This window comes from Lithobates pipiens, unplaced genomic scaffold, assembly GCF_037356315.1.
Source record: "Lithobates pipiens isolate NorthernLeopardFrog02 unplaced genomic scaffold, aLitPip1_a1.2 Scaffold_19, whole genome shotgun sequence".
Classification (NCBI taxonomy): Eukaryota; Metazoa; Chordata; class Amphibia; order Anura; family Ranidae; genus Lithobates; species Lithobates pipiens.
In genome coordinates this window covers 508,871,587-508,899,462 of record NW_027507764.1, presented here as the reverse complement: position 1 = coordinate 508,899,462, position 27,876 = coordinate 508,871,587, and the positions used below count along the sequence as shown (strand labels likewise).

Sequence of the window (27,876 nt, the reverse complement as noted above, 5' to 3'; positions counted from 1 at the left end):
ACAAGGATGGAAATTATAATAATAATACTGACACAGACTGAAATAAAAAACGGAGTCAAGCAATAAAGTGAACCAGCAGCGCATACCTTACTTTCCCTTCCCAGCAGCTCCCTTGAGCTGTGTGGAAAGAAAGAAAGGCCGTATAATTTATAAATTGCTGGAGTTGTAGCTTACACATTGTTTATGGACTCAGCTTGTGACAGTGCTGATTGGCCCAGTGCTGTCACATGGAGGTCAGCTATATGTTCCTCCATACCTGGATGTACCAGGTATTTCCTTTGGCTACCAGTGCTCAGCAGAATGGCGAGAAAGTAAAGGAAAGGTGAGTATGTGCTACAGGGATGACAGTTAAAAAACAAACCTGTTACTCTTAATGGGCAAAGCATTGCTTCAAGCTTTTACGCATGGATTCAGGTGAGTATAAAAAACAGGCTTTTGAGGAATGTATAATCGTAAAAGTATGGTCTATCACCATTAGACAGTGTTGTCTAGTAAAATGAATGCCCCTGCCCTCCACGCTCATACACCCCTCTGGTATATAAATCAGCTACTTGAATTACTATCTCTACCTGACTTTGGCGCGTGAACATCTTGGGGTATAACTTACTTATTTCACATGTTTATTATTACTGGTATTAGAACATTTCAGTAGCTCAATGAAGAGTTTGTCCTTCCCAACTCATTGTTTTTTCGCAACCTCCACACTTTGGGAGATGAATATGGGGGGCTTGGAGGACAGAGAGTGGGATGAGATCTTAGACTTATGTGAATTGGTCATTCCCAAACTATCTGACAGGCTTATACACCTATATATTTTCTATAGGGCCTATCTGACCCCTATCTGTATGTTTAGATACTGTCCCTCATATAGCCCCCAGTGCCCTAGATCAGTGATGGCGAACCTTGGCACCCCAGATGTTTTGGAACTACATTTTCCCATGATGCCCATGCATGCTGCAGTATAGTTGAGCATCATGGGAAACGTAGTTCCATAACATCTGGGGTGCCAAGGTTCCCCATCACTGCCCTAGATGCTCCACCACTAGAGGTACCTTCTATCATTTAGTGTGGGCCTGTCCTGTGATTCAAGGCTACTGAACACAAGTGGTCAAATTTTTACATGAAATGGGCTCACTTCTGACCCTGAACCCTAAACAATGTATCTTTGGATGCTTTTCGGACCCTGACACTGACAAATACCTGACAATCTTTTTTGCAGGAAACCCTTTTCAGTGCCAGAAAATGAATAGCTGAAAATTGGATACAGGCCCTTCCTCCTACATTCCTATCATGGGTCTCTGAAGTTAATGCTACGATCCCTTATAAGAAATTTATATATACTCACAGGGGATGTCCCACAAAGTATAATAAAGTCTGGGATGGATGGTTGAAGCAGGTAGCCACATGTGAATGAAACTGGTGTTCTGGCCATGGTTATTATGTCTCCAGTTTGTATTTGTTTTCCCTCTCCAAGCACTCAGTAACCCCACTATGACCAAAGCAAAATATTTGTATGGGTTTGTCACTATTCATTAGCCATATGTTTTTAACTAGCTGTACCAAATGTATGCACTCAAGATTGTAACCTTCTGCATTGTATACCATTTACGTAGGGCTTTTTTTCCTCATAAAATAAGTGCAGGAACTCAACCACAACCTCCAAAACCCACCTTCCCCCAAACACACACACACACACACACACACACATACCCTCCAAATCGCATCAAATAGTGGGTGTAGTCAAATTTCACTTACAGTGGGAAGTTCTTAAAGGGGCATTAAATACCAGGAGTGCATAGTACAGTACATAGTGAGTACAGAGTGCAGAGGTTTTTTTGGGGGGGTTGAGGGTGGGTTAGACACAGAGTGCGGAGTTCAGGGGTGCGCTGCATACAGAGTGCAAAATTCACTTTTACCTTATAATAATCATATAAAAGGCCAAGGGCAGCAGCGCTGTCTTCATCTCCATTTATGCTCATCATTGCCTTTGTGGCGGCTGTCAATGGATTTTCCAGGTACGTCTTCCAGGCCTCATCCTCACTTGTGTACGGTCGTCGGGAGTTAAAAGCTGCTTCATTGGACACCAAGACCACAAGCCTTTTACTAAATTAAAGAAAACAATATTTATTCATTACTGTAGTAGATTCCTGACACACAACACTGAATAAAGGGAAGCCATATGATGGTTTCAATCATTTTATGATACACAATGTAAAACAGAGTAACATCATTTAAATAACATCATCCATGTGTTAATGTTTTTAAAACTTTGTTTCTAAAAATAGTTTGTAACTATATATGTACATGAAGCAAACTGTAGGTTCTTAATACATATGCGGACTCTGCTTCCTGCTTTGTATTGCTAACCAAAGGTTGTATTTTACTACTTTTTCTCACCGTAAAAAATCTATGAGCTGACCAATGCAATGAAAACAACGCACTTCCTGTGTGCCTGAAATTAAACAGTATATTAAAAGTTGTAAGGCAAGAAGGCTGAATGAGGCTGAATCAGGTGCGGTGGTTTATCGCAAAGTTTCTATATTTTTTGCAATATTACATTCAGAAGTACTGTACAAGCATTTAAATATGTGAACGTCACATAAAAAATACTCTAGTAAGTAATGCAATAATAACTTCAAGTCTATCTTGTAGCGCAAGACTTTTATAAGCCATAACAAGCAATAAGAGGGACATGTACTATGTAAGCTGTGCCCAAAGAAGGTAAGCAGAGGGCAAAGGACTAGTCACTAGTATTAGCGATACTTCCCAAGTTACTGTCTCAGGCTAGCTATACATCCCTAGATTTATTCATCCACACTAAACAACTTGGATGGGGGAACCTCTGCTGCCTACTATGGTATTCAAATAGCCAAAATGCCCGAGGCTGCTTGAATACCTGAATGGTGACTGCCTCTGATAGGATAGAGTCACTGTTTGGTCAGAAAAATGTCAACCTTCCTTTTCTAATTAAAAAGTTTTGAGCCAATGGTGCTGACAGGGCCTCCCACAACGCCTTGAACCATGTGTCACCAGCATTGTCAAGCTCTCATCGCTGCTGTGGTTCTATGTGGAGTTGGCTATCTTAGAAGAGTAGCAGGGGTTTTGCTTCATCATGTCAGAGCTGGCTGGTAGGGTAATAATCAACAAGCAGTAAGAATGGTGAACAAAGCACAAATCCACATAATGAATGAAGGGAGGAGCAGAGAGATCTTTGCACTGCAGGTCTTCAGGTACAGCTTCCTCTCCAGCAAGGAGAACAATGAGCAACATAGTAGTGGCATAATCAAATCTCACTCCAAATCTCTTAAGATTTGCAGTCAGAGGCAGCAGTGCATACCTCCCAACATTTTGAGATGGGAATGAGGGACACCTTCTAGCAAACATTGGTAGGCTTAGGAGACTCCCCCTGTCACACCCCCTTAAAGGAGAATTAACCAGAAAAAGTTCATTAAATCCACAAGGGCTGTTTTTCTTCTTCTTTCCTTTCCTTTCCTATTCCTTTCTTTTAAAGTCTTTTAAAATTTACAAATGCAGGCATTTAGAATTTGGATGAAAGGTTTAACACTGTGAAACACTTTTTGAAAGATAAAAAGTGCATTTTATATACAACTATATAGATCAGACCAAAATGGGGGACAAATGAGGGGGGGAGAGGGACAGAGGGACATTTCTCCAAATCAGTTATAGTCCCTCGAAATCAGGGACTGTTGGGAGCTATGCAGCAGTGCCTTAGATGAGCTCACACTACAAATATACAAATATTAGGCTATAGAAGTGCCTAAGCACAGTCACATCAGGAAGAGCACTGCTGATTTTTTTATGAGAAATTAAAGGCGAAATATACATATTTTCCAGTGTACTGTGTAGGAGCATTTAACATCTAGATCAGTGATTCTCAACCAGGGTTTCCGTGGAACCCTAGGGTTCCTCCAGAGGTTGCTAGAGGTTCCTTCAGCATTGAGCAATATCTGCCTCTCAGATAAGTTCCCACTGACAACATTGATCTTTTTAGCTATCTGTAAGGAGGTAATTATTCCCAATGACCACAAGTGTAAGGACCATTCCTCTCACTGACCATCAAACTAATGTATCATGAGTTGTAGAGTTCTAATTTTTAGCAGGGGTTCCCTGAGACTAGAGAACTATTTCAAGGGTTCCTCCGTGTTGAAAAGGTTGAGAAAGGCTGATCTAGATGTTCCCTAAACAATAGCAAACCTTCAAATTTTGATTTCAGGTGCACTTTAATATAAGTTGCACTGATGTGTATTGACATGTTTTAAACTTGGTCCTTGGTCGGGCTTTGAAAGAACTTTATTGACCTGTGTGGCAAAATGCAGCATGCGAGACTGATTTCCAGCACAATGTAACTCATGCATTGCCCATGCATTTAGCCTGCTCTTAAAAATTTAGCAAAATGCATGGTAATGAAACTGATATAAGGTCTGAAAAGAAGCAGAGAACGCCAGCAAGCTCAATCGCACCTGCATGGTGTGAACGGAGCCTAAAATTGGTTATTCCCATTTTCTCAATCTTGGAATCCTATTTTAACACAACATAATAGAGCATCTTTGTAGAATGTGCCATGAAGTCATTATTGGCAGAGTGCCCGAACAAGTTACAAAGCTCTGGCACGTACCATACATTTGCAGTAATGTAGATAGAGGTAGGAGAGTGGATGTGTTTATATGTATGGAGGTGACGACATAGACATCCAGTGTTTACTGAGGAATGTTCTGCTATATATCTTAGCAGATATTCATCTCTAGGAAAAGAACTGCTCTGTGTGAAAATTCTATGTTAATGGAAACTGTGTTTTGTAATACTCAATGTATCTCTAATAGTTCTGGGATTCATGGCCTCACATTCAGTTTTCTTCAAAGACAAAGACAGAAAAATTCAACCAACATATATTAATAGATCCATTAAATACTTCACTGACTCTTTTATTGGGTGAGGAAGAGCAAGATGTCAGCATGAAGCTCTGTGGTTAGTGGTTAGCACTTTTGGCTTGCAGCAGTGGGGCCCCCGGTTTGTGTCCCAGACACTATCTGCATGGAGTTTGCATGTTCTCACTGTACTTGCGTGGGTTTCCTCCCACACTCTAACGACACACTGGTAGCTTAATTGGCCCCAGTGATGTATATATACATGGGCAGGGAGTGACACAAATGTACAATATGTAAAGCACTGTAAAGTACTGTGTACATTGTTGGCACTAAAAATATCTGTAATAAATATTAGTGGAGCACCGAAATGAAAATTTCAGTATCAAAACCCAAAAATCTGTATGCACTTGGCCGAAACCAAAATTTATGATTTTTTAAAAAATATATATTTTTTATAAATAATTGTATTATATTAATTTTTTTAATTAATATCATGAATTTAAATGATTATGAATTTATTGTCGGCCAAAAGTTCGGTGCATTGAAGGCCAGTTTGGTTAGAAGTCAATAACCCTTTAATGCTTTTGGGTATTTTGATCTTTATGACCTAAAGTGATGCTGTATAGAATGTTTTTAAGGGAATGTGTACAGTAAGTCCCCTACATACGAACCTTCGAGTTGCGAACTTTCAAAAGATGTGAACATGTGTTTGCACATGTGATCACCGTACCAACACAAACAATGTTTGTGCAGCGATCTCCCCAGCTGTGCAATTGTCTTCTGATAGGGGGACTCCACCCGTCAGAACAAACCAGTCAGCGCTCACAGCCTTTGTCTGCAAGCACTGATCTTTGTTGGACTTACAAACGAGTTGGACTTAAGAACGAGCTCCCGGAACGTAACTCATTCGTAAGTAGAGGTTTTACTGTATAGGTTATAATTTAAAAAATGAAATACATCTTTTTTTTTTTTATAAATAAAATATCTAAAGCTAAAACTTTTTTTTTTTTTTTACTTTGGAAATAAAGTGGAAATACTTTGGAATAAAGTGGTGAGGGGTTAGACCCCATTTTAGGTCTCCACTTCCTGTCTGTGTTCCTGCTCAGAAAATTCTCTCTCTCTTTTTTCCTATAAAGCATTGTCACTAGGACCGAAAGCAAACTATAATGCAACATTTTGAGTTGCCACCAAAATAGGAAAAAAGGGGAAATCTTCCAATGGGGAAGCTCCTTCCAGTGATAACTAAGGCTGACCAAAGATGGTTCTGCCAAGGAGGAAGCAATGTCATAGGCGTGGGTGAATACTTTCACGACTCTCTCTTAGTGATCCCTTCACTTGCGAGTTGTCACAGGGTTAGTAATCTGACATGGCTTCCAATTCTCTGACAGATGATTTATCACCTTTACTTCCGTATGGCATATGTTGTGTATTTAGATATACGAAGTTCTCAGAAAGATGGTGCTAAAGGCTACTTGATGGAAGAAAATAACAAAAACTGTTTCATGCTTTGAAAGCTTAAAAATTGTGAGAAAACCCCATATCTTGGGGGTTTAAGCTGCCCAGGAAAGAAAATGGCAATATATAAGACAACTTATTTCTATTCCATCCATAACATTCCCATTTTGTATCTAGACGAAACCAGTAGGAATATTTTGAGTGATATGTAACTCATATCGTGGGAGGGGGAAAGCTTGATGATAATAAGGCTTACTACAGATTTAATATTATTCATGATTAAAATAAATCAGCTCGCTATTTGACCCAAGGGCTGTTTTTGCATAATAATAATGGGCTGTGAGCAGGATCAGTCTACTGTCACAGAATAATATTTTTTTACATTTTCTACATTTGATGTTATAATACAGGAATTCAGCGGAAAATCTATTGCATAAATATGCAGCAAATAGCTTTTTTTAATGTATAGCATATATTTGAATATGAACAGTTTTTTAGGGTAATATAAATGTATATCAACAGCTTTGTATAGTTTTTCCATTTTATATGTAGTTGCTATAGTAGCTTATTATTGAGTGAGTACAATAACTTTGTCCGAAGTGCAGTAAACCACAGTGGCCATTTGGGTTCCAGCTCTCAGCCATCATCGGTGCAGTATACTATCTCATTGGTCCCCAAGCCTTACTGCATGAAAGTCATGGCTTCTGTACACTGCACTGATGATGGGAACCAAGCCTGAAACAGCTTTTTGGAATAAACACCCTATAATAAGAGGTAGTATCTGTGTTGTTTATAGCAGTATTTGATGTTCAGTTGCATACAGCCCAACTAATAAATTGACCTTTTTGGGTCACACCTTCTTTGGACATGGTATGTTCCTTACTTTACAAGTACTACATGACCTTAATGATGTGGGCGCCATACCCCAAAGGTCTTATTTGCAAGTAGGACACTTCCTCAATGCCCCATCAACACTGTGCTAGAAAATGAACAGATTTTGAGACTTTATGCACCTCTGACACTCCACTAAAGAATGTATTCTTCCACCTACGCTCCTGCCTATACCTGATACATACACCCAGTGATATCTGTTTCAAATGTTAGGTAGAGAAATGGGAAGGGACCACTTTTATGTCATAAGCAGCAGACCTGTTTGGTGTAGGAGGAATTTGAATTATTCCAAAAAGTTGGTATATTTGCAGTTATATTGGGTGAATTTGTGGGCATGTCCACCATATACAGTGACTTGAAAAAGTATTCATACCCCTTGACATTTTTCACATTTTATGTGATAAACTAACGCAAAGTGGCACATAATTGTGAAGTAGAAGAAAAATTATAAATGGTTTTCAAATGTATTTTTTACAAATAAATATCTGAAAAGTGTGGCGTGTATTCAGCCCCCTTTTCTCTAATACCCCTAACCAAAATATAGTGGAACCAATTGCCAGAAGTCACCTAATTAGTAAATATAGTCCATCTGTGTGTAATGTTATCTCAGTATAAATACAGCTGCTCTGGTCAGATGAGACCAAAATTTAACTTTTTGCCCTAAAAACAAAACGCTGTGTGTGGCGGAAGACTAACACTGTACATCACCCTGAACACACCGTAAAACATGGTGGTGGCAGAATCATGTTGTGGGGATGCTTTTCTTCAGCAGGGACAGGGAAGCTGGTCAGAGTTTATGGGAAGATGGATGGAGCCAAATACAAAGCAATCTTAGATTAAACCTGTTATGCTACGTACACACGGCATCGGGAAAAACTCTGTCAGCATTTCCGACAGAAAAATTTAGAACGGGCTCTCAATCTAAAGTCCATTGGAAATGCCAACAGAAAAAGTCAGACGGGGCATACACATGGTCGGAATATCCGATGAAAAGCTCCCATCTGACTTTTTCCATCAAAAATTCCGGTCTTGTGTACACGGCATTGAAGTCTTCAAAAGACTTGAGACTGGGGCAAAGGTTCACCTTCCAACAGGACAACGGCCTTAAACATACAGCCAGAGCTACAATGGAATGGTTTAGATCAAGACATTTGTTACAATGGCCCAGTCAAAGTCCAGACCTAAATCCAATTGAGAATCTGTGGCAAGACTTGAAAATTGCTTTTCACAGATGCTCTCCATCCAATCTGACAGAGCTTGAGCTATTTTGCAAACAAGAATGGGCAAAAATGTCACTCTCTAGATGTGCAAAGCTGGTAAAGACATCCCCAAAAAGACTTGCAGCTGTAATTGCAGAGAAAGGCGGATCTACAAAGTATTGACTTGGGGGGGGGGGGGGGGCTGAATGCAAATGCACCCCACACTTTTCACATATTTATTTGTAAAAAATTTTGAAAATCATTTATCATTTTCCTTCCACTTCACAATTATGTGCCACTTTGTGTTGGTCTATCGCATAAAATCCTAATAAAATACATTTACATTTTTGGTTGTAATATGACAGAATGTGGACCATTTCAAAGGGTATGAATACTTTTTCAAGGCACTGTAAGGAGGAGAGTGCCTGTTTATACAGTAAAACCTTGGTTTGAGAGTAACGTGGTTTGAGAGCATTTTGCAAGACAAGCAAAATTCTAAAATAAATTTTGTCTTGTTATACAAGTAGCGTCATGTCACAACTGAGTATAAAAGAGAAGAGAGGCGCTTCTGAGTGTAGCAATATGATTACATTTAATGAAGGTACAACATTTAACAACATATTGCTACACTTAGAGGCGCCTCTCTTCTCTTTTAGGCCTCATCCACACTGGACGTTAAAATAATGATATAAAAACGTCAGTAGCTTTGCAGTGAGTTTTTCAACTTTTTTCAACGTTTTTGCAATAGCATTTTTTAGTGTTTATTAGCGTTTTTTTTTTTTTTTAAGAAAAATATATATATTATTATTTTTTCAATGGATCAAAAATGTTAAAAAAGGTTAGTGAATGTCATTTTTGATTAAATAAACTGAAGGACTTATGAATAAGTGGTTGTGGAACAAATTATTTGAGTTTCCATTATTTCTTATGGGGAACTGTACTAAGTGGTTCTAAAGGCAGATGGTATTTTTTACCTTAATGTATTCTCTGCATTAGGGTAAAAAACCTTCTGAGTACAGTTTCCCCCCCAGACACCCCCTTCCTCCCCCCCTCTTATCCCCCTCTTATACTTACCTGAGTCAGACTCAGTGCAAAAGTACAAAACCAGGTAGGCAGGTAAGTACATTTGTTATTTTAAAAAATATGGGTTTTCAATCACTTTAATGCAGTGGTGCTCATTATTTTGGGGGGGGGGGGGGTGGGTGGCGAACAAACCCCCCCATTCGTACTGCCAGCACCCGCTGCGCCCCCCCTCAATTGCCCTGCCTTAGGAGATAAGGAGGGGTAGGGCTGCTGCTCCTTGATCCAGCTGAGGGAAGAGATGGGGCAACTCCTACCGGCTGAAAATACAGGCTTCTCCTCCCCCTGAGGGACCCGATTGGTCCTAAGACTAAGTCTCAGGACCTGCTTCCTGATTGGCCAGGAGGAAAAGCAGGAAGACATTAGCGAATATTAATTCGCTAATGTCACACAATTGGGTGGGCTCAGGGCACAATGCCGGGCCCAAAGCCCACCCTTTTTTAAGCCAATTAGTTCCTCAGGCTCTAATCACGTGCTTCACAAAAAAACTCACATAGAAATCCATGTACTGTATAAAACTATTATGGGCAATTGGCACCTACAATTACACCACTTAACACAGACAGATTTACATCAGTAGCCAGTGCAACTTCCCTCTAGCAGGAGAAAAATGGAAAGACCCCTTCCATACCTCAGTTACATGGACAATGAAGTGTATCTAAACACAAAATCATAAATGTAATGCATTGCAACTTGCGAGTCCTTAGATGTGATGGTTGCATTACTTTACGGATTTTGTCCGAAACTTGTGTTGCATACACACGGTCGGACAAAGTTGTCGGAAAATCCGATCGTTCGGAAAGAGGTGATGTTCGTTGCGTTCAATGGGACTACGTAGAGGCTAGTAGCCAATAGCTTTGATCTCGTAATTTAATCTGAGCATGTGTGGCACTTTGTCTGTCGAAATTCTCTACAAACGATTGGAAAAAGTCAGATCAGATTTTGTTGTTGGTAAATTTTAGATCCAGCTCTCAAACTTTTTCCGTTGGGATTTTCAACGGAAAAAGTCTGATAGAGTCCACACACGATCGGATTTTCCACCAACATAATCCGATCGGACTTCTTCCGTCGGAAAGTCCGACCGTGTGCACAGGGCATAAGGCCTGCCATAAATTAAGTGATTTTCTTTCCTGCAACCACGGGAAAGCAGCACCTGTCAGGAACTAGTTAGAGACAGTATTAGTTTTGATGAGACACCACTGCTTATGACTACAATTTTTGGCTTTAGATACACTTTAATATTAAAAAAATGGTTTAAAATAAAAAAATAAAAAATGGTTAAAACCTACAAGCTTTATTTTCAACTCCTCTTTTTCTTTCTTACTGGCCTTCCAAAATTACAAATTCATTCATTTAGGCTTTGAAGGGAAAGTTTAGCATATAATACTTTTAGTTGTTAAATAGTAAATTTTTCTTATAGATGTCTTTAGGTACGACCAAAAAGAGGGACAGAGAAGGACAGAGAGACAGAAGATTTGGTTCCTAAAGAGGCACAGTTGGAGTTATGCAGTAGGCCAAAGGGGCCTTTAGGACGGCTCTAATCTATCAAAGCCGTGAGAACAAATCTTAGGGCCCATCTGGGTGCTGGATGCATTTTCGGCTTTGAAAATAAGAACATTCTGGCATCTGGCAGGAATTTGGTCTCAGGTTATATGTCATCATCTAATGTTGTTTAACAGTGGGCAAATAGAGATAATTATTTCCGAATAAACAAATGTTTTTTTCCAGTCCAGCAGACCAGCCTCTGTGTGCCACATATGATGATGCCAAGTTATGTTTAGCTGAAGCAATTAAGTAAACTCACATTAGAGAGCAGATAATGCTTTGATAAGGCTGGGGAGGTAGATAACATGTAGGGCAGTGTATTCATTATAAACTGGATGGACTGTTTGTAGTTTTCAGAACAGCGGAACTCTAAAGCGATCGGCCTGGAGGAGGACGATGCATATGGCAGCTGCCAGCTGGCTCCATTACAAGTTTCCTGGAGTATACCGTTTTTCCATGAGTTTAAAGCATCACTCCTAATCTATAGCTGAAACCCCCGCTTAAAAGAAATGAGCTGCCATTGCTGAAAAAAGTTGAAAAATATATTAAGTAAAAAAAATTACAATTGTTCAGTATACATAGCACTTTACAGTTACAAATGACTACTACTTACAAACGGAGGGAGACAACAGGAAATGAAAGGAAATCTCCCCCTAGGAAGGCAAATTCATTCCTGTAATGCCCCGTACACATGGTCGGATTTTCCGACGGGAAATGTTCGATGGGAGCTTGTTGTCGGAAATTCCGACTGTGTGTAGGCTCCATCGGACATTTTCCATTGGAATTTCCAACACACAAAATTTGAGATCTGGATCTCAAATTTTCCAACAACAAAATCCGTTGTCGGAAATTCCGATTGAGTGTACACAATTCCGATGCACAAAGCTTGTGGGAAAAAAGGACGTCAATTTTGTTTGGGTGCAACGTCGCACAACCACGCAATTGTCAGTTAAATCGATGCAGTGCCGAATCGCAAAAAGCTGTCTCTCTCTGGTCAGGAAGGTGGTAAAATCTTCCAGGGCTGAAGCAGTTAAAAAAAAACTTACCTATTCCAACTTACAAACAGATTCAACAACAAACCTACCAGCCGATCTTGTTTGTAACCCGGGGACCGCCTGTACATGTAATTCTACTACATGGGATTTACATTTAGTGTAACCCAAGTAATGTTTGATGTAACTTTTATATTTCCATATTTGAATGACTGTATTGCATATCCAAATTTGTAGATCCTCTCCCTAGGGGCCCCCTGTATGTCAGACTTCGCACAGAGCAGCCTTGCAGAACACAATGCCGGTATAAGTAATTTATGCATCGGAGTTGAAAATGATAAATGCAACACTTTTGTGTTTGCCCCTATTTATCATGAGCTGAACGCAAAATCTACAACTTTTTCTATGTACATAAAAGGCCTATTTCTCTCAAATATTGTTCACAAGTCTAAATCTGTGTTGGTGAGCACTTGTCCTTTGCCGAGATAATCCATCCATTTCCCAGGTGTGGCATATCAAGATGCTGAGTAGACAGCATGATTATTGCACAGGTGTGCTTAAGTGCCGGTTCACACAGGAGCGACTTGTCCAGGCGACTTAGCCGCCTGACAAGTCACGCTCCGTTCTGTACTATGGAACTGTTCTAATAGGAGCGGCTCAAGTCGCTCCGACTTAGAAAAAAGGTTCCTGTACTATTTTTGGGGCGACTTCAGGCGACTTGCATTGACTTCTATACAGAAGTCGTTTTGAAAGTCGCCGCTGATCGTGTGCAGGTCGTGTCTGTGAGTCGCGCTGCAAGTCGTGCCGCCCCTGTGTGAACCAAGCCTTAGGCTGGCCACAATAAAAGGCCACTCTAAAATGTGCAGTTTTACTGTATTTGGGAGGTTCCGAAAACCAGTCATTATCTGGTGTGACCACCATTTGCCTCACGCGGTGCAGCACATCTCCTTTGCATAAAGTTGACCAGGTTGCCGATTGTGGCCTGTGGAATGTTGGTCCATTCCTCTTCAATGGCTGTGCGAAGTTGCTAAATATTGTCAGGAACTGGAACACGCTGTCATATACGCCAATCCAGAGCTTTCTAAACTTGCTCAATGGTTGCCATGTCCGGTAAATATGTTGGCAATGCAAGAACTGGGATGTTTTCAGCTTCCAGGAATTGTGTACAGATCCTTGTAACATGGGGCCATGCATTATCATGCTGCAACATGAGGTGATGATTGTGGATGAATGGCACAACAATGGGCCTCAGGATCTTGTCACGGTATCTCTGTGCATTGTCCATAGCATACGCCTACCCATACCATAACCCCACTGTGACCATGGACCCCTTGAACCACAAGGTTGACATCAGCAAACTGCTCACCCACACAACGCCATACACGCTGTCTGCCATCTGCCTTGTATGTATTGTATGTATATCTGCCATGAAGAGAACACCTCTCCAAAAGCGCTAGACGACATTGAATGTGAGCATTTGCCCACTCAAGTCAATAACAATGACAAACTGCAGTCAGGCCGAGACCCTGATGAGGACGACGAGCATGCAGATGAGCTTCCCTGAGATGGTTTCTGACAGTTTGTGCAGAAATTATTTGGTTATGCAAACCGATTGTTGCAGCAGCTATCTGGGTGTCTGGTCTCAGGCGATCTTGGAGGTGAAGATGCTGGATGTAGAGGTCCTGGACTGGTGTGGTTACACGTGGTCTACGGTTGTGAGGTTGGTTAAATGTACTGCCAAATTCTCTGAAACGAGATGGCTTATGGTAGAGAAATGAACATTCAATTCAAGGGCAACAGCTCTGGTGGACATTCCTGAAGTCAGCGTGCCAATCGCCCTCAAAACTTGCGACATCGGTGGCATTGTGCTGTGTGATAAAACTGCACATTTTAGAGTGGCCTTTATTGTGGCCAGCCTAAGGCACACCTGTGCAATAATCATGCTGTCTAATCAGCATCTTGATATGCCACACCTCTGAGGTGGATGGATTATCTTGGCAAAGGAGAAGTGCTCACCAACACAGATTTAGACTGTGATTTGTGAACAATATTTGAGAGAAATAGGCCTTTTGCGTACATAGAAAATGTTGTAGATCTTTGAGTTCAGCTCATGATAAATAGGGGCAAACACAAAAGTGTTGTGTTTATAATTTTTCTCAGTGTATATTGCAGCTGACAAATTCTTAATTGTGATGGCTGCATTGTTTTTTTTTTAGGCTTTCTTTCTTTTATTTTCATCTGGTGATCAGGCCAGTAAGTCTGGTGTTTTTCCAAAGAACAAGCTGCCCGGCAGATGTAGAAGTTAGTGGGTTGAGGCAAACTATAGATACTACTATTGATAGAGGTGCTCACAATGTTCAGCTTTAATTTATGGAAAACATTTATCCAAAAAGAGACTGTTGCTGTAACTGTTTATAAACTATTAGCTTGAGTGTGGCTATAATTTGTTAGTTTATTTAAATTGCCTAGTACATCCAACACTCCCCCCCCCCCCCCCACCAGATTGACAATGCTGCTGTCCAAAGGTACCCCCTGTGCTCCTTCATCCAGAGTTGGAGGCATTCCAATACAGGTGCTGTGTTACTGGACTGATCACCAGTTAAAAACAGAGAAAAAAGCCTAAAAAAATAAAAGAAATGCAGCCACCACATCTAATGATTGGTTAGCTACAATATATTACATTTGTGGTTTTGGGTTTAACACCACTTTAAATTATCTCTAGAATGGAGAGACAGAAACACTGAAACAATTTTGGCACAAGAAACAGCCTGTGCGGGCTGGCAAATGTTTTTTTATTGTTCCAGGAACTGTTAGGACAGCACCGCATTTGATACCAAATCACTCTGTCCCTCTTTCAAATATCCCTTTCCTGACAGACTCCATGGCAGCCTACGTGTGGGGTTTAGTCCCGCCTCCATTACCCTATAGGACGACACTCCCATAAATCTTTGCTCCCTGCCACAGGCCGTGTTCTTTTTTTGTCCTCCTCCATAGGACCTAAAATGTGTCTTTTTACCCTGAAGACTTACTTTTTCTGCGATACGGACCGGCCGTGCGACTTGGAAGTCGCAAATTTCCAATAAGCTCTAGCTACTAGCGGAGTATGGAAAAGGGGCATATGGAAGAGGCGCTGAAGAGGTGTATGCCTGGTCACTGACAGGTGAAACCGCGTTTTAAGTCGTGAGCCTTGCTACTAGCAGGTGACTGTTCGCCCCCAACTCCCCCCCCCCTCCTCCTCTCAGAAGTCTGGCATGTGTGGGGACCTACCTCGGCTGGTGTCCGTCTACTGGAGTGGTGAGCCGTTTTCTTTCCATGGCAGCCTTTATTTGTCTTGTTGTCTGCTTTCTTTTTTGCAGTGTCCCCCTGTTTTTTTCGTGTCCCCATACAGCGCCGTGCGGTGTATCTGGCTTGGGCGGCTGGTTTCCGTGCGTTCCAGCCGCCCAGTTACTTCCTCGTTCGCCGCTCGGTCGTTCTGCGCATGCGCGAGACCGGAGCGAGGACGAGGCTTGGTTCGCGCATGCGCGATGCGGGCTTCGCGCATGCGCACTAGCGTTTTTGTGACGAAAATCGTGACGTCATTTTGGCGGCGAATTTAAAAACGGAAAACAGCTTGTAGTATCCCTGGGATGTTTGTGAAGCCTGCAGCACCATTCCTGAGCTCTGATTCTTCAGTTTTAGGTATGTGTCTTTAGGGGATCAGTTTTTTCTCTGCCTCCCTATGCTGTTTTCTGTATTTAAATTAAGCTGTTTTTTCTCCAGCCCTGATGGATCCTTTGGATGCCTCACCGCCTGCTAGTGGCCAGCCCTCTCGGAGAAGGTACTTCTTTGGGGTTACCTGCCGGGGGGGGGGGGGAAGCAGTGGAACATTAGGGAATGTTCCACTAACACTGCTGGTTTTGTTCTACAGCCCTTCTAGGTCTACTCAACGACGAAGTTCTCACCGAGGAAGCGACTCGTCTAAGTCCCACCGCCGGCATTCCTCTTCCAGGTCCAGACGACGTGATTCTCCGGCGAGAACCAGTCTCCGTAGCCGGGAATCTTCCCGCCCTTCAACAGCTGGCCCAAGTCACGTAGCTGAAGGTGTATGCTGGGGGTGCAAGACGCAGGTTCCTGCTGACAAGTCCCTTTGTGACGCCTGTTATGTTAAAGCGACGGGTGAAAGGAGTGACTCTTACCAACAGCTAAGGTCTATGGTGGAAAGATTGGTTAAAGACAGTCTTAAGAAGTTTGAAGACCCCCAGTTGTCTCCCATAGAGTCTCCAAGGTCTCCGGGGAGGGATGCTCAGGCCCAGGACACTTGGGATTCCTCGTTGCCTAGCCATCCATCTGCTGTCCTCTCAGAGAGTGAATCTGAGGAGGAAGAGTCTGGTTCAGGTTTTGACTTTGCCCTGCTTCCTCCTTTGGTCAAAGCCGTTAAGGAAACATTGAACTGGGAAGAGCTGGTAGTGGCCCCGGCAAAACAAAGAAAATTTTTCAAACAATTGAAGAAAGAGCGTATTAGCTTCCCCTTCCTCTCAGAACTGGGAGAAGTGATCTCAGATGAGTGAAGTAAGGTAGAGAAAAAGAATTCTCTTCTATCTAAGATTCAGAGACTTTATCCTTTCAAGGAAGAAGAGGTTAAGAACTTGGAGTCTCCCCCTCTAGTGGACGCAGCAGTAATGCGATTGGGCAGACATGTGACTCTTCCCCTTGAAGACACGGTCTCTTTTAAGGATGCTTTGGATAGGAGAATTGATTCTGACCTAAAGCGGATCTATCTACAGGCTGGCATGGCCTGTAAGCCGGCTCTGGCCTTAGCGGCTCTGTCTAGAGCAATGGAGGTTTGGTCCAATAACGTTGATGATTCACTCAGGAATGTTTCTGAAGATCTGGCCAGGAGTTCTCCCATTCAGGAAATGAGACTGGCCTCAGCTTTCCTGGGGGAGGCCTCGATAGACATTATCCGTCTGGTGGCTCGAGTTATGCTCTCATCTGTAACTGCCAAGCGTGCCCTTTGGCTCCGTCCTTGGTTGGCCGATCCCGCTTCTAAGCAGGTCTGGTGCCGTATTCCTTTTGATGGTTCCTCCCTTTTCGGCAATAAGCTGGATAGTGCCATAACTCGAGCCACTGGGGGAAAGTCGGGGTTTTTCCCCCAGGATAGACGCCTGCAGAATCAAAGAAGATCGTTCCCTAGGAAGCAGGTTCAAGATCGTGCTAGGGAGGCACGCACTTACAGGCCTGGACGGGAATTTTCCAGATCTTGGAGGTCCAGACAGACATCTCTCAAGAAGTCTGCGAAAAGCAGTTCAATGGGGGAGAAGGAGCCGACTAAGTCCTTTTGAGGTCAAGCCCGTCCAAGCGGTCCGGGTAGGAGCACGTTTGTTCCACTTTCGGCACGTTTGGGCGGCCTTGATCCAGGATTTTTGGACCGTCAAGACGGTTTCATCCGGACACACGTGGACGTTCAGCAGTGTTCCCAAACTCAAGTGTGTTCCCACATCCATCCCAAAGTCGGAAGAAAAAAGACAAGTTCTTCTAACTTACATAAAATCTTTGTTGGATCAAGGCGCCGCTATTCCTGTTCCAGATGTCCAGCGCGGCGGGGGAATGTATTCACCTCTTTTCCTGGTCCAGAAGAAGAACGGTACATGGAGGCCCGTAATAGACCTGACGCATCTAAATCACTACATAAAGAAGGAAAAGTTCAAAAAGGAAACGCTGTCCACGATTCAACAATCAGTGCAGCCAGGGGACTGGCTTGTCTCAATAGACCTCAAAGACGCCTATTTTCACGTTCCGGTGGCCACAGAGTTCCAACAGTTTCTTCGTTTTTCCATTGGCCAGCTGCATTTACAGTTTACTTGCCTTCCTTTCGGTCTGTCAACCTCCCCTCGCACTTTCTCGAAGGTCCTTCTGGCAGTTGTAGCCTTGTTGAGAATCAGAAAGATCAGGATTCATCATTATCTAGACGATCTGCTTCTTCTCGCTCAGGACAAGGATTGTCTCTTGAGCCACAGGGATCAAGTCATTGCAACCCTCAAAGAGTTCGGTTGGCTCCTGAATTTAGAGAAGAGCCAGTTGGTTCCTACACAGTCTCTCGTTTTCCTTGGCGCCCTGTTCAACATGGCAAAAGGTACCATCTCTCTGCCCGAGGAGAAGATTGCAGTAGTACGGGACAGGATCCACCTAGCTCTCTCCTCTTCTCGTCTCAGTGCTCTTCATTGCCTAAAGATCATAGGCACCATGGTATCTACGATACCGATGGTGAAGTGGGCACAATGGAGGATGCGCCCCTTTCAGGTGGGGTTTCTCCGTCAATGGTCGGGAGAGAAGGCCCAGTCCATCGAAGTTACTCAGACCATGAGAGGTTCCCTCCTTTGGTGGCTTCGTCGGGAGAATCTACTGAATTGTCATTCTCTTCTGCCAATCAAATGGATCTCAGTAACGTCAGATGCCAGCAACAAGGGCTGGGGGGCACATTGTCTTTCGGAAGTGGCTCGGGGCATTTGGGACTTTCCCGCTGGGGGAATAGTGTCGAATGTATTGGAACTAAGAGCAGCCTTCCTAGCGCTGTTGGCATTTCCACATCTGATAGTGGGTGCATCCGTAGTCCTCAGGCTGGACAATACGACTGCGGTCGCATACGTGAGGAAGCAAGGGGGCACCAGAAGTCGGTCTTTGCTGAAGGAAGTGGATCCAATAATGCGTTGGGCCCAAAGGAACCTGTCCAACCTAACAGCAGCCTATGTACCCGGAGTCCTCAATGTCCAGGCGGACTTTCTATCACGAGTCCACTTGGACAACAACGAATGGACCCTTCATGAAGAGGTGTTTCAGTGGGTTCTATCCTTGGGGATGTCTCCAGAAGTGGACCTCTTCGCCTCTCGTTTCAACAAGAAGCTAACAAGGTTCTATTCAAGGTTCAAGGATCCGCAGGCCTACGGGATAGATGCCCTAACAGAGCAGTGGCGATTCCACAAGGCATATGCCTTTCCCCCAACGCCAATCATCTTCCAATTCCTGAAGAGACTCAGATGGGAAGGAGTAGAAGTATTGGCAATAATCCCGTACTGGCCCAACAGGCCCTGGTTTCCTCTCCTATCCCTCCTCAGCTTTCGGGACCCGGTTCCTCTTCCATCCAGACGGGACCTTCTCTCCCAAGGGTCGGTTCTCCATCCATGTCTGGCTCACCTTTGGCTGAAGGTCTGGTTCTTGAGAGGGGAAGGCTGGAAGCTCTAGGGTGTCCTAAGGAAGCCATTCCCACTCTCCTAAGTGCAAGGAGAAGAAGCACTAATAAGGTGTATGAACGAATCTGGGCTAAGTTCGTTTCTTATGTGTCCTCCAGAACCAGTTCCTATGTTTCACCCACAGTTCAAGATGTGTTGGGGTTCCTACAATCAGGCTTGGACTTACCTTTATCAGTCAGCTCCCTTCGCGTTCAAGTTTCGGCTATTTCTGCTTTTACAGGGGTTCAGTGGGCCAGGCATGCCCTTATCCAGCAGTTTTTCAAGGGCGCAATAAGATTGAGACCCCAAAGAAAACCCTGATTCCCTAAATGGGATCTGCCTCTAGTCCTGGACTTCTTTTCTCTGCTCAGTAAGGATCTCTCCATCCGAGAACTCACCTTGAAAACCGCGTTCCTGGTGGCAGTCACCTCAGCGAAACGAGTGTCAGAAATTCAAGCTCTGGGAGTCAAGGAGCCTTTTCTAACCTTTTTTCCGGACAGAGTGGTCCTAGTTCCAATGTTGGGGTCAAACCCTAAGGTCACTTCGGTTTTTCATGATAATCAGGAAATTTCTCTACCCTTATTCAGATCCTCGGATTCCTCGGAAACTCATCCTCTTGGCGTTGGACGCTCATTAAAGCTCTACTTGGAAGCTACAGCTCCGTTCCGGCAGTCGGACTTCCTGTTCGTTCTGTTCTGCGGAAAGAACAAGGGCACTAGAGCATCAGTCAGGGCAATTGCAGCATGGATAGTTCAAGCAATCCAGTGGGCATACAGAGAAAAGGGCTTGGCTCCTCCTCAGGTGGTGATGGCACATTCGACCAGAAGTCTTTCTACCTCATGGGCAGCTTCTCGCCATGTGGCTCCTGACGTGATATGCAGGGCGGCCTCGTGGTCTTCCATTCACACCTTTATGTCTCATTATTGTGTTGAGCCAGCGGCTTTATCCTCAGTTGATTTTGGAGTTAAAGTTTTGTCAGTTGACGGTGCCAAATAAATCTTTGTTAAGCAGCATTTTTGCCCACCCGGGTGTGTCTTGGCGAGTTATTTCCCACACGTAAGCTGCCATGGAGTCTGTCAGGAAAACGGAAAATTTATGTCAAATACTTACCGTAATTTTCCTTTCCTGATGGACTCCATGGCAGCAGGAGTTCCCTCCCAAATGGCTGGAGTAGGATAGTTACCGAACACGGCCTGTGGCAGGGAGCAAAGATTTATGGGAGTGTCGTCCTATAGGGTAATGGAGGCGGGACTAAACCCCACACGTAGGCTGCCATGGAGTCCATCAGGAAAGGAAAATTACGGTAAGTATTTGACATAAATTTTCCGTTTTCTTACTCTTGGTGGGCATCTTTTTTCTTTTATCTGGAGGAGTGGAGGAGATGGATTTCAGGACGTAAATGCTACATGAATCATCTGCCCTTACTCAAGATGGCCGTAACTAGAAATTCTGAGGGGCTGTTTTTCAGTGATTTCTCAACAAAATAAGACATGGATGGATGGGGGAGTTTGCTTTGAATATTAAAAATGAATAAAATAGTGTTTTCAGTTTGTGGTCCTCAGATACAGTTAGGTTCCGCTTTAACCACTTAAAGACTGTCCACCGCATATATACTGCGGCAGGGCGGCTCAATTGCGTGAAACAACGTACCTGTACGTTGTTTCATGCAATAGATACTGTGGGTGCGCGGAGGCGTGCACATGTACCAGCTGCATGGAGGGGGAGCCAATGCGCCGGTTACCCACAATCGCTTCACAAGGATCTGCCTATGTAAACAAGGTAGTTTCCTGTTCTGACAGGGGAGAATATGGACATCTTCTGTTCCTAGTAATCAGGAGCAGTGATCTCTGTGTTCTTCCTGTCAGTACTTCCCCCACACAGTAAGAAAGCTAAAAAGGGGAACACATTTAACTCTTTAATTGTCCCTAATGTTAACCCCTTCCTTGCCTGTCTCATTTATACAGTGACATTGCATTTTTTTTTAGAACTGATCACTAGATTAGTGTCATTGGGCCCCAAAAAGTGTCACATAGGGTCAGATTTGTCAGCCATAATGTCGCTGTCTCGCTAAAAATCGCTGATCGCCGCCATTACCAGTAAAATAAACAAAAGTCCATAAATCTATCCCATAGTTTGTAGACACTTTTGCGCAAACTAATCAATATACGCTTATTGGGATTTTTTTTTTACCAAAAATATGTGGAAGAATACATATTGGCCTAAATTGATGAAGAAATTCGTTTTTTTAACATTTTCTTTTTTTGGATATGTATTATAGCAAAAAGTATATAGTAGTATAGTATAGTAAAATATAGTTTCCTGACAGACTCCATGGTAGTCTACGTGTGGGTTAACCCTGCCTCCTCTCCAATGCTACAGGGCCCCACTCCAATAAATTGGAGCTCACAGCCAGAGACTGCGTTCTTTTTGTCCTCCTCTTTGGACCTACAACATATGCACTTACGTTTCCTCGCGTCCAAACCGGATGAATGACCCCCGAGCGGGGCAATGGCATACCAACGGAGCAGTGTGGAGAGCCCAGGGCCCAGCCAAGGGCAAGTGAGCGGCTTCATGCATGTATGCCCCAGTGGTAAGGGGCAGCCTGCGTGTGCCCAGGAGGAGATGTTCAGCATGGCTGGCAAGGACGGGAGTCTTCAGTATATCTCCATGGCAGTGTTTGTGTTTGTTGATGCGTCCAGAACACCCTCCTTCCCCTTTCCTTCCCTTCCCCTGGCTCTGTTCTTTGATTCAGAGGCTTGGTTCGCGCATGCACAGCTTGGCGGAAGACCACGGCCACGCAGGCGCGGCCACTCAGGTGCCTCACGACAAATCACCATGGTGCAGGCGTGAGTGAGGGGCACAGTGGCACAGTGGTGACGTAACCCGGGCGGAAATTTAAATAGCCTGTCAGCCACTGCTTCTGTGGGATCTCCTGCAGGCAGTGTGCGGCACCTTCCCCAAGCCCAGGGCATCGAGCAAGAGGTAAGCATTAGGTCAGGTCTGTGTTTTGTGGGACAACAGCAGCTCTTAAAGAGACAGTAGCATGTTTTTTTTCCTGGTCAACATTTATCTCTCTTCCTCCCTGTCCCAGGACTGTTCGGTGTTCCCTACAAGCTGTAAGTCATTAGCCCAGTCTTCCTTTGAGGTGCAATGGATAGGTCACCGCCTTCATGCGGCCAGCCCTCATGCTCAAGGTACTGAGGGAGGAGGAGCCAGGATTATTTGTGGTGTCCTAATGACATGCCTGTTTTTCCTTTACTTTGTTCAGCCCTTCTAGGTCAGATCATCAACTTGTACAGGACGACAGAGACCTTGCCAGGCCACAACATCATTCTTCTTCTAGGTCCAGATGTGACTCTCCGTCCAGGTCCCACCAGCAGAGGAGATGTTCCCATCACTCCTCCAGACACAGCACCCACCGCCATGACAGCCGTTCCCATCGTAGAGCCTGCTGGGGATATGGGACACAAGTCATTGTGTGACCCATGTTATGCCCAGGCGGTTGGTGAAAAAGAGACTGAAAACCAACAGATGGAGTCTCTAGTTAAGCGTGTGGTGCAGCAATCCCTAAGTAGTGGGGTACAACCCGCACGCAGAGCCAGTCCACCACTCTATCTGGCTCCCTGGCTGACGAGGCGAGAGAATCCGGGCCCATCCCAGCCTTATGACGCATCTCCCGGGTCTTCAGACAGTGAGTTGGAGGGAGACGGATTTGTCGGAGGCTTCAACTTCGCTCTTGTGTTCCACTTTCCCGTTCCTTTCAGAATTGAAAGATATCATTGATGAGGAGTGGAGCAAGGTAGCTAAGAAGACTTCTATGTCAAGCAAAATCGCCAGATTATACCCCTTCAAGGCAGAGGAAGTGAAACATCTGGAAAACCCTCCCCTAATAGACGCAGCACTGACTTCAAGAGAATTTACGGGCTAGCCGGTAGCACTTGACAACTCACCTTGGCCCTCGCGGCCATGTCCAAGGCTATGGAAGCCTGGACAGAAAAATCTGGACTCCGTGCTCAAGGGCATTTCAGAAGAACTGGCCAGGGGCTCGGAAGTTCAGACTGTGCTATCCTCGGTCACGGCTAAGCGGGTCCTATGGTTGCACCCTTGGCTCGCTGATCCAGCATCTAAATAGGCCTAGTGTAAGTTACCCTTCGATGGGCCCTCGCTGTTTGGTAACAAGCTGGAAAGTGTCATAGCCTGGGCCACAGGTGGGAAGTCAGGCTTCTTGCTTTAGGATAAGCGTCTGAATGGCTAGAAGAGGCCCCAGCAAAAAAGAAGCAGTATGGAGCGTTCAAGAGAAGCACGCTCTTACAGGCCCGGCCGGGATTTCAGAAGGAATTGGTATAGGGGCCAGACATCCTTCCAAAAGCCCGCTAAAAGCCAGATGTCCAGCGGACGTGAGCCAGATAAGTTAAGTTGCTTTGAGATTGGGCCTGCCCATGCGGGTCGGGTGGGGGCATGGCTGCTTTTCCTCTAGCACGTCTGGGTGGCTTCAATTTCGGACTACTGCACCATCAAGATGGTTTCTACAGGCCACACATGGTCCTTCACCAGTACTCCACCCCCCAGTTTTATTTCTACCCTGCTACCACGTTCAGAAGAAAAGAAGCAGGTGTTACTGTCCTACGTGGATTCACTGATAGCACAGGGAGCCGCGGTGCCTGTCCCAAAAGGCGAAGAGTTCCAGGGGGTATACTCCCCTCTCTTCTTAGTGCAAAAGAAAAACGGTTCATGGCACCCCGCGATAGACCTAACTTACCTAAACAAGTTTATAAAATACGAAAGATTCAAAATGGAGACTCCGTCTACCATCCAACAAGCCGTGCAGCCAGGCGATAGGCATTTTAAGTCAATTGAGATTAGCCAATTTCTATGTGCCTGTAGCAGAGGAGTTCTGCAAATGCCTCTGGTTCAGGGTCCGGTAAGAACATCTTCAGTTCGCCTGCCTCCCTTTCAGGCTGACAACCTTACCCTGAGTCTTTTCAAAAGTTCTTCTGCCCATGGTGGCCCTCATCAGAACAAAAGGGATATGGTTGTACCACTTTCTTGACGACCTCCTGCTACTATCTCAAGACAAGGAGCAGCTGCTGATCCACAGGGAGCAGGTTATCACCACGCTGCCCAAATTCAGTTGTCTCCTAAACCTGGAAAAGAGCCGCCTGGAACCAGTTCAGAGGCTGATATACCTAGGGGCCCAGTTCGATACGGTGGAGTACCCTCACCAGTCACACGAGAGAAAATATCAGGAGCTTTAAGCTCCTCATGCCTGAGGGCCTCACAGTGCCTAACAATTTTCGGCACAATGGTTTCTATGGTCCCCATGGTCAAGTGGTCTCTGTGGAGGCTACGCCCTTTACAGGCAGGGTTTCTCCAGCAATGAAACTCGGGACAGCAATCAATCCATTCACATAACATCAGTGATTAGGAACAACCTCTTTTGGTGGCTTCAGAGCAAAATCTGCTCACCTGCTACTCCATTGACCCCCTCCCATGGGTCACGGTCAAGACCGATACCAGCAGTGCTGGATGGGGAGCCCTCTGCAAGTCAGAACTTGCACAAGGCAGGTGGGATGCTCATCTTCACAACCCAGGCTCAAACGTCCTGGAACTACGAGCAGCCTGGTGTGCCCCTCAAACCTTCGCTCATCCCCTGAAAGGGGAATCAGTTTTATTGAGAATGGACAACACCACAGCAGTCTCCTATGTGAAGAAGTCGAGCCCATCATGTTCTGGGCTCAGAAAAAGCTGGCCAATATTTCAGCGGTCTTCGTCCCTGGAGTCCACAACATCCATGCAGACTTCCTGTCTTGCACACAGACAACAACGAGTGGTCCCTTCATGTGCAGACGTTCGAATGGATTCTGTCCTTGGGAGTCAATCCTAAAGTAGATCTATTTGCATCCCCCTGCAACTTCAAGATCAAGAAGTATTACACTCGGGGCCGCTGCAGGCAGGCCTTCGGAGTAGATGCCCTGACAGATCAGTGGAGCTTCAACAGGGCATACACTTTTCCCCCACTCCCGATCATCCTCAGGTTTTTATGGAGACTCCAAGCAGAAGCAGTCGAGGTAGTGGTGATAGCGCCCTACTGACCGAATAGTCCAAGGTTTCCCCTCCTGTCACAGCTCAGCTTCCAGGACCCGATGCCTCTTCCTCTCAGGCCAGACCTTCATTCCCAGTTGGCAGTCCTGCACCCTTACCCGGCATTACTGAGACTGATGGTCTGGTTCTTGAGAGAGAGAGGCTGGAAACTCTCAGGTGCGCATCAGGAATGATTTCCACCCTCATGAGCTTGAGAAAGGCGAGCACGAATAAGGTCTATGGAAGAATATGGGCCAAGTTTGTTGAATTCTCATCCTTTACGGGCAGATCATTCAGAGATCCAGGAATCCAGGATATCCTCAGCTTCCTTCAATCCAGCCTAGATCTGTCTCTATCCATCAGCTCTCTCAGGGTCCAAGTCTCACCATTGTTGGCCTTCTCTGGAACATAATGGGCCATTCACCTTCTAATCTGGAAGTTCTTCCGTGGGGCAGCAAGAATCACCCCCAAAGAAAGCCGAGATTCCCCAAATAAAATCTTCCCCTTGTTCTCGACTCACTGACTGGTCTCAACACCGCAGGATCTTTCTATCAAAGACCTTTCTGAAAAAGTTGCCTTCCTAGTTACCATCACTTTGGCCAAAGGGGTTTCTGAGATCGGAACCTTAGGTCACGAAGAACCATTCCTGACTTTCTTCCCGGACCGGGTGGTCCTCATCCCTATGCTCGGCTCAAACCCCAAAGTTACTTCAGTGTTCTATGACAACCAAGAAATTGTCCTACCTACATTCAGGGCCCTGGGGTCCACTGAAGTTCACCCTCTGGATGTACGCGAAATACTGAAGGAATACCTGCAAGCTATTTCCTCCGTTAGACGCTCTGATTACCTGTTTATCTTGCACTCTGGCAATAACAGAGGGAAGCAAACTTCGGACAGAATGATTGCAGCCTGGATCATCCAGTCCATCCAGCAGGCTTATAGGGCAAAGGGCTTGGCCCCTCCAGAGGCAGTGACAGTACATTCCACTAGGGGTATAGCAGTTTCGGGGGCAGCATCCCAGCATGTGGCCCCAGACATCATCTGCAAAGCGTCCCCATGGGCCTCCATTAATACTTTTATGTCACATTACTGCATAAAACCTGCTTCTCTATCTTCTGTGAACTTTGGTTTAAGAATCCTGTCGATTGACGGGCCAAATTAAAGCGGAGCTCCACCCTAAAGTGGAACTTCCACTCATTGGAACCCCCCCACAATTGGCACCTTTCAGGGGGAGGGGGGTGCAGATACCTGTACAGTACGCCACTTCCTGCGGGTCCCCCACTGTCCGCTGGGAAACACATGGATCCCAGACACAGCGGGGACCATCCTCATTGCGCAGCGCGACTCGCGCTGCGCAGTAGGGAACCAGGAAGTGAAGCTGCAAGGCTTCACTTCCTGATTCCCATACTGAAGATGGCGGCGGCAGCACCCGAGAGCCAATCGAGAGATCGGCTTCGGGTGCCAACATCACGGGCGCGCTGGGCGGGTAAGTGTCCTTATTTTAAAAGTCAGCAGCTGCAGTATTTGTAGCTGCTGACTTTTAAAAACAAAAAACGGCGGAACCCGTGTGGACTGGCTAGTTATTTCCCACATGTAGACTGCCATGGAGTCTGTCAGGAAAATGGAAAATTTATTATAAAATACTTACTGTAATTTACCTTTCCTGACTCCATGGCAGACGGAGTTCCCACCCATTGGCCAAGAGTTGGCTAGTTACAGAACACAGCTCTCTGGCTGTGAGCTCAAATTTATGGGAGTGGGGTCCTATAGCATTGGAGAGGAGGCGGGGTTAAGTAGACTGCCATGGAGTCCATCAGGAAAGGAAAATTACGGTAAGTATTTGATAATAAATGTTTTGTGTTTTTTTTTCAAAATTGTTGGGCTTTTTTTGTTTATAGTGCAAAAAATAAAAATCCCAAAGGTGGTCAAATACCATCAAAAGAAAGCTCTATTTGGGGTAAAAAAAGGACATCAATTTTGTTTGGGTACAGCTTTACACAACAGCGCAATTTTCAGTTACCTAAGGCAGTGTCTTATCACAAAAAATGGCCTGTTCATTAAGGAGGTAAATCTTTCCAGGGCTGAAGTGGTTAAAGTGTAACTAAACCTAAAAAAAAAAAAAACATAAACCCTTCTCTCTGCTTGTTATGCCGCATACACACGACTGGACTTTCCAGCACAAAAGGTCAGACGGAATAATTTCACCGGATATTGCGATTGTGTGTGGGCTTCAGCGGACTTTGTTTTTCAAAAAGTCTGATGGACCTAGAAATAGAACATGTTTTAAATCTTTCCAATGGAATCAATTCCTATTGGGAAAACCGTTCGTCTGTATGCTATTCCGATAGACCAAATACGACGCAAGGGCAGCTATTGGCTACTGGTTATTGAACTTCCTTTTCTAGTCCCGTTGTACATCATCACATTCGAAACGTACAGACTTTGGTGTGATCATGTGTAGGCAAGTCCGTTCGAGCCGAACTCCGTTGGAAACTCAGTCGGAAAGACCCTCAAAGTTTATTCTGACGGAAAGTCCGGTCGT

At 44.6% G+C, this 27,876-nt stretch overlaps 1 protein-coding gene across 4 annotated transcripts in view; it reads right to left on the bottom strand.

The window, feature by feature from the left end:
* Positions 1-27,876, bottom strand: part of GRHL2 (grainyhead like transcription factor 2) — a 138,395-nt gene that overhangs the window by 85,294 nt on the left and 25,225 nt on the right. For all 4 annotated transcript variants that reach the window (XM_077493120.1, XM_077493121.1, XM_077493122.1 and 1 more), the window contains exon 2: positions 1,917-2,103. In XM_077493120.1, the coding sequence (XP_077349246.1) occupies positions 1,917-2,103 (187 nt within the window). The remainder of the gene's footprint in view (positions 1-1,916; positions 2,104-27,876) is intronic.